We start from the raw sequence: 7,570 nt of genomic DNA, 5'->3' as shown, positions 1-7,570 counted from the left end.
TCCATTCTCTGCCCAGCCTGTAGCTGTGCTTGGGATGGCTCTGACCCACATGCAGGACCTTGCACTTGGCCTTGTTGAACTTGCATGGGACCACCTCTCAAGCCTGTCAAGGTCCCTCTGGATGGCATCCCTTCCCTCCAGCGTGTCAACCACACCACACAGCTTCGTGTTGTCATTAAACTCTCTGAGGGTGCACTCGATCCCACTGTCCATGTCACCGACAAAGATGTTGAACAGTGCCGGTCCCAGTACCGACCCCTGAGGAACGCCACTCATCACTGACATCCACTTGGACATTGAGCTGTTGACCACAACTCTTTGAGTGCAACCATCCAGCCAATTCCTTATCCACCGAGTGATCCGTCTGTCAAATCCATGTCTCTCCAAAGCGTGACAGTGTCAAATGCTTTGCACAAGTCCAGGTAGATGACGTCACTCTCTCTCTTCCCTTATCCACCAACGCTGTAACCCCATCATAGAATGCCACCAAATTTGTCAGGCACGATTTGCCCTTAGTGAAGCCATGTTGGCTGTCACCAATCACGTCCTTGGCAGCTCCATGATCTTGCCAGGCACAGAGGTGAGACTGACCGGCCTGTAGATCTCTGAGTCTTCCTTTTTTCCCTTTTTAAAAATGCATTTGATGTTTCCCCTTTTTCAGTCTAATAGGTCTGAGCTCCTTATCTAAGCTGCCATGTTAATAATGGAGATAGAGACCAGGAGTGAACTTTTCCGATGCTAAAACCTGGTGCCATTTGAGGTGCCACAGGTGGTCCAAGGCATGTGCAGGTGGCAGCAAGCTGTAATGGAACAATTGTGAGGGACAGGGCGGCATGTGACGGCATCATCTTGGAGGCTGCTGGGGAACTCCTTTGGCCAACAGACATGACAGCAGATGCTGACATTCAGTACAAAGAATCCTGTCCCTGATCAGTAGGTTCAGAGTAACATATAGAGGTGATCCTCTGACCAAATGGAGGCATGTGCCATAGGGAGGGCTATGTCTCTTTCTTTTCCTCATCAACTGTATTTCCTAGGTCTGCCCTGACTATAACATCTCATGGTCTCCTGTCAGGGCTGCACAGCCCAGCCCCGCTTATCTCGGGCATTGGTGAGGAGAGCAGGTTTTGCTTGCTCTGTGGGCACCTCATGTCAGCTACCTCATCATCTACGTCTACATCTCGTATCATTATTGACATTGCCATCTACCACATAGTCCAAGCACGTCTCTGCTATGAAGAAAAGCCTTTGCATATATGGGCTCTTGGGACGTCAGAGGGGCAGACTGGGGACCTTCAGGAGGGATCTCATGAGCAGCAGTACTGATAAGCAGCAGAGCCCAGCACAGCTGGTGTTTCAGGACAACCTCCTGCAAGGACAGCAGTGGTCCATACAGATAGTCAGTTGACTCTCATAAAGGAATTCAATGGCACCAAGATGAGCTGTTACTGCTGAAGTTACAGTTAAGAAAGAAAGACTATGTGGGGCCACTGCAGAATTTAGCAAGGGCAAGTGTCAATATGTCTGAGATACAATACGCTGCCTTTGGCTCTGCCTTCATCATCCCAGGCCTTTGTGCCTTGAGGCACATGGAGAAGAACCAGTAGTGAGTGGGGATCAAGTCAGGGCTCACCTGAGCACACTCAGCTCTTTACCGGTCCATGGGACCAGAGGGACTCCATCCAAGGGTGCTGGCCAGGAAGTCACAGTGACACTGCTCTGTGACACTTTGGACAGGTCATCTGGGGAACTCCCTGAGGACTTGCAAGAAGCAGACATTGCATGCATCTTTCAAAAAAGCCCCAGGGATGAGCTGGGGACCTGAAGGCTTCTCACCCTCCTTTTGGTTGAGGAATGTGTCCCAGAGTATGTCCTCTTGCATCCCATTTCTGGGGTTCTGAAGGAGAGGGTGACTGCATTTACTGAGGTACATCATGCCTGACCATCCACAATGCTTTCTGAGATGAAAGGATTGTATTTCCAAGTGAAGGGAGAGCAGTGGATGCCATCCAGTTCATCTTTTTTACCCTCCTCATACTCTCCAAGAAGAACAGCATCCCCTCTTAACCCTTTCCCCACTGGTTATCCAGACAAGGGCAACAAAGGTGTGAGGGGCCTCTTGGGAGCTTCACACAGGGCAACGGGAAAAGTAATAAAACATAGGATGTGTGCTGCACTGCAGCAGGACACCCAGCGTGTCTCTGTGATCCCCATCCTGGGAGGTTTTCAGGTATCCTCCCCAAAAGTGCCACCAGCCTGACCATGGGTAGGTGGTAGCTCGTATGGTTGTATGTTTTGGATGTGCGATGAAAACAGCCTTGACAACACAATGATGTGTTAGCAATTGCTGAACTGTGTTTATTCAGTGTCCAGGCCTTTTCTGTTTGTCAGGCTGCCCCACCAGTGAGTAGGCTGGGGGTGGGTGAGATGTTGGGAGGGGACACAGCCAGGACAGCTGGGGGAATCTCAACTTAATTGCCGAAAGAGAGGTTCTCTGCTGCAGATTCAGGTCTTCAGAGGTAGGATCTGAAGAGAACAGCTTTGAACGAGCAAAACTTTTAGCTCATTTTCCATGTGTTGCCTCACTCCCCTGCTTTCAGTCATTGGCACCCAGAAGCATCACCCCCTTTAATTTGTTCTCCTCTCAAGTATGACCAAGGGATGGGAAGAAAGGAAGGAGGAGGAGAGAGGAGGAGGTCATTCCCACTGTTTCAGTCCATACATGGCTGAATTTCACAGGTGCAATTCAAGTCAATTTTGCCCCAAAACTCAATTGTTTGAAAGCACTTGGCCCTGGCATGCTGAGCACCTCCAGGGCCCGGCTGTACAAGCACTGCAGTGACACGGCTGTGCTGGGCCTTTGTGTATCGGCCGGAGCCTGGCACTTGAGGGATGGGGTCTTGTGCCATCGTGCATCCATAATGGATCAAGCTGGGAAACGAGTCTGTGAGTCAGAACCAAGGAGGTCTGTGGCCAGGCATGGCTGTGCCCATGGCTGCGGCTGGAGACCAGTATGCCCAGAGCATCGCTCAACTCAGACTGACACTGCATTTCACATCCCGGATCCACTTTTCCCTCTTTGCAGGTACCAGGTGCAGATGAGCATCACCTCTGGTGGCACACCTGGCAGCTGTGCTAAGAAGCTGGCCCCAGGAACCAGAAGAAACCTCTGGGACTGTTTGCACCCTGCAGTTTCCCCTTCCCGTGTGTGTCAGGGGGAGTAGAGTCCCCAGGGGTGATGTGGGGTCAATGGACTTCCTCACATTTCTTAAATAAGACTTTGTCCTCTTCCTCACCTGATTCCAGGTGTTAATCTCCCACCACAATGTCTCCCTAACGGGTCTCTCCTGTGACCCCCACCCACAAGAGCTCACCCAAGATGCTGCCCGTCCCACAGAGGACCTCCACACATCCAGGCAGCCCCCCTCACACTGAGGGCATCCCCCTCCTGATCTTCCCTGCCTGTCCCTTCTCAGGAGCCTGTACCTATCCCTTAGAGCACCTCAAGGTTTCTGACCTGTGCCACCACACCTCAGCAGGTATTACACTGATTTCAGAGCTCTGTGACAGTGCGCAGGGCTCCAGCTCCTCCTGTCTGTGCTCCAGGCTGAGGCCATTGGTGCACACTGGGGCTGCAGCCCCTCAGCTTGGTGCCATCAGGGCCAACCTCAGACTTGTCACAGCTCTGGCGCCCAAGATCCTGTGCAAGCAAAGACTTTGCTTCAGAGCAGAGACATGCTGGTGTGGATGGCAGGTGGCAATGTGAGGCTGAAATGAAGGGCCCACAAAGAGCGGAAACCTTGTGCTCCCCAGTGCCACAGAGAAACAGGTTTGGACTGTGCGGTCCTGGCAGGAGAGGGCTTTCCTGTCTGCAGTGTCTCTGCAGCCCCCAGGGCCTGTGGTGGAGGGGAAGACGGTCTCCAAGAAGGACAAGTTGCTGCTGAAAATGTCCTTGCCTATGGACATCCTGTCATCTGAGCAGTCATGTGAAAGTCATTTACCTGTTCCGTGACTGTATCATCAAGGAGGTGAATAAAGGATGGGGGTGAGAAAAACCAGCAGCATTTGAAAGTGTTGGCACAGGAGCAGAGAGCCTGCCGTGGTGTGCCCCATACTCCTGCACTGCCTCACGCATCTGCTGGGTAGACACGGGACAGACATTGCCTCACTGCAGTGCTGGCGTTCGGTAACTTGCTCACCAGCAGCAAATCTGTCTGAGGTGCCGTTAGAGGTGTCTGTTATTTACCAACTCTGAACGGGGATCGCTGTGCGAGAGATCCTCAAACGCCCTTGTCAGCTGCCCTTGTGCAGCTTTGGCACCTGAGGTAGCACGACAGGCCTGTGCTTGGCCATAAAGATGAATAGCTGCCCTGTCCGGGTGACTGCTCTAACACCGGAACAAAAAAAGGCAATTCAGAGACCTAAGTGTGTCTCTGACAGAAAAGCCACTGCTGGAAAGAGGTGTCCTTCCCCAGCTGTGGGAGGGAACATCAGTGATTGCTTCAGCCTGTTTCTCAGCAGGTTCCCCCGGAGCCCCAGGGATACCTGGAGGGAGCCCAGAGGGGACAGAGAAAGTGCTGCCTTGGGCTGGTCCTCTGCTGCTGAGCTGGGCTGGGCTCCTGGGATGGAGGGAGCTCATGGCAAGCGGGCAGCACTGCAGAGAGACAGCTCTGCCCAGGAGCAGCTCCTCTGCAAAGCGCAGCAGGGCTGAGGGCACTGCCTGCAGGCAGCGAGGGCAGAGGAGTGAGGAGAAGAGAGGCGTAGGGCAGTCAGCAATGGGAAGATGTATAGAGCTCACTGGAGGAGAAACTTTCACAGTGCTTTGCACGGTAAGTCTTGAATTTTAAGAGATCATCAGAATATAGGTCTTCTCTCTGCCAAAAAATGTCCTTCACAGCTCCTGTGAGGTGCCTTTCAGCCTGAGTTATTCTTTGATCCCATCTGTGATCCTTTCCTCTCTAAAATAGGGAAAGCAGCGCCTGTTCTTTCTTGGAGCTCCTTTCCTGAAAAGGGTGAAAACGCCGGGCAGGAGCACAGCATGGAGAAAGGGGCGTGGGACAATCTGACAGCACCAATGGAGTTCCTCCTGCTGGGAATGGGGAATGTGGCCTCACTCCAGACACCGCTCTTGTTCCTCCTGCTCCTTATCTACTCAGTGACTATGGTTGGGAACATCCTCATCTTTGTGCTGGTGGTGGTAGACCGGCACCTACACACCCCCATGTACTTCTTCCTGGGCAATCTGTACTCCTTGGAGACCTGCTACAGCTCCACCATCCTGCCCCGGCTGCTGGCCAGCTTGCTGAATGGGGACAGGATAATCTCTGCTCACAGCTGTATGGCTCAGTTCTACTTCTTTGGCTGTTTTGCAACCACAGAGTGTTACCTGCTGGCCATGATGTCCTATGATCGGTATCTGGCCATATGCCAGCCCCTGCTCTACGCAAGCCTCATGACCTGGAAGGTCTGTCTCAAGCTAGTGGCTGCATCTTGGCTAGGGGGACTGCTAATATCCATAGTAACTACCTCTTTCATATCTCACCAGAGTTTCTGTGGCCCCAAGGCAATCGATCACTTCTTCTGCGATTTTACCCCATTGCTGGAGCTGGCCTGCACTGACGTCACAATGTTCACACCAATTGCATTAATAATCGCTCTCCTTGACCTGGTCTTCCCGTTCCTGTTCACACTGGGCTCCTATGTGCGCATCATAGCTGCCATCCTGAGGATCTCATCTCGCATAGGCAGGCAAAAGGCCTTCTCCACATGCTCCTCTCACCTCACCATTGTCACCATTTTCTACAGCACTCTAATCATTGTTTACCTGCTGCCCAGAACAGCCCCTCTGAGGCAGCTCAACAAAGTGGTGTCCTTTTTCTATACCATCCTCACACCCCTGGTCAACCCCCTCATCTACAGCCTGAGGAACAGGGAGGTCAAAGAGGCCCTTAGGAAGGTGCTCAGGAAAGCCCTGGCTTGTGCCCAGAGCTCCTTGTAGGTGAGTGACACTAGGGACAATCCACTTGCAGGTCTTTCACAAGAGCTGCATACTGGGTGCATCTCCAGAAACGTGTGCCACTGTCTACTTGCAAATTAGAATGAGGATGAAGAAGAAGGTTCTTAGGAGGAAATATTCTTCTAGAGAAGAGACTGAGAAAAAGGTCATGGGTTTGCTTTTCTCTTCATAATAAACGGGTTGGTGATCTTACCTGAATGAATTGTTGAAGTGGTGTATTGGGTCTGACTGAGATGGAGTTCATTCCCCCCACAGCAGCCCCCTGTGTTGTGCTGTGTGTTGGCAGTGAGCAAGGTGTTGGTAACACACCAGTGTTTTGGCTGCTACTGAGCAGTGCCAGCACACACCAAGGCTGTCTCTCCAACATTTCTTCTCCCGCTCAGCAGCAGGCTGGGGGTGGGCAAGATCCTGGGGGGGACACAGCCAGGAGAGCTGACCCAAACTGACCCAAGGGATATTCCATACCATATGATGTCTGCTCAGCAATAAGAAACTGAGAGACAGGGGGACGAACAGGGTGGGGGCATTTGTTTTTTTTTTTTTTTTTTTTTTTACAACATTTGTCTTCCAGAGTAACGACTACGCGTACTGAAGCCCTGCTTCCCAGGAAGTGGCCAGACATCTCCTGCTGATGGGAAGTAGAGAATAATCTTTCACTTTCTGCTTTGCTTCTGTGTGCGGCCTTTTGCTTTAGCTACATTAAACTGCCTTTATCTTGACCTATGAGTTTGGGGTTGTTTTTTTCCATCTTAATTTTCTCCCCTCCCTGCCTTGCTGAGGAGGTGAGTGACAGAGCGGCTTGGTGGACACCTGGCGTCCAGCCGAGGTTTAGCCACCACACATGTCTAGGCCCTCCAGCACAAATGCGTGTGGGTTTGCTGGGACAGCACAGGACAAACAGGAAGGCTGTCCTCATTCAGTGTGGGAGCAAACAGACACCACAGGGCATCTCAGACAGATTCAGATCATGTCTGCAAGTGAGTGAGTCCAATCACTGCAGGTGGCCAAGGGACTGTCCCATCTGTAACAAGTAGATGCAGGCCATCCATGAATAGGAAGCGCATTGCACCAGGATCTGCACTCATGGACCTACACTCTCAAATTCTGCTGGTTCTTTTCTCTCCTCCTTTAGTCAACCCGTTCATGCTACAGTCAAGAAATAGCTCAATGATTTTCACAGTGTGCTTTGATCATAGGATGTCCACACCCAAGAACACCTTCAGCAGCACCTTATTCCTCCTGGAGTGCCCCCTCCCCGCACCATGCCCTCAGGAGCTTCAGACACACCCCGCACAGAAAATCTCACTCCTGCCATGGATGCACAGCCAGCACCGATTCTCTCTGGTTGTGGGGGACTGCAGGGTTTGCTCTCTTTCCTGTCTTTGTGGACACCTCATTTTATCTTTGCATTGCCATCTGCCATCCACTCCAGCATGTCTCTGCATTGAAGCAAAGCCTTTGCACACCCAGGGTCTTGGGCACTTGGTGTCCATGAGATAGTGCAGTTCCAGTTCCCCAGGGAAGTGAAGAAGAAGAGTAGCAGAGAACGGATGT

The 7,570-nt window shown here is 51.9% G+C and overlaps 1 protein-coding gene across 1 annotated transcript; it reads left to right on the top strand.

The window, feature by feature from the left end:
- The first annotated feature begins 5,038 nt into the window (after window positions 1-5,038).
- On the top strand, window positions 5,039-5,998 carry LOC104633371 (olfactory receptor 10A7). Its single transcript, XM_010299571.2, has one exon. The coding sequence runs from the start codon at window positions 5,039-5,041 to the stop codon at window positions 5,996-5,998; it is 960 nt and encodes a 319-aa protein (XP_010297873.2).
- Window positions 5,999-7,570: the final 1,572 nt, after the last annotated feature.

The sequence above is a fragment of the Balearica regulorum genome, unplaced genomic scaffold, assembly GCF_011004875.1.
Source record: "Balearica regulorum gibbericeps isolate bBalReg1 unplaced genomic scaffold, bBalReg1.pri scaffold_57_arrow_ctg1, whole genome shotgun sequence".
Classification (NCBI taxonomy): domain Eukaryota; kingdom Metazoa; phylum Chordata; class Aves; order Gruiformes; family Gruidae; genus Balearica; species Balearica regulorum.
Note: the sequence above shows the minus strand (reverse complement) of the source record. Positions and strands in the feature narration are given on the sequence as shown.

Bases quoted from the DNA above. Each gene is read 5' to 3' on its own strand.
- LOC104633371 (XM_010299571.2), top strand. From the start codon at position 5,039: ATGGAGAAAGGGGCGTGGGACAATCTGACAGCACCAATGGAGTTCCTC.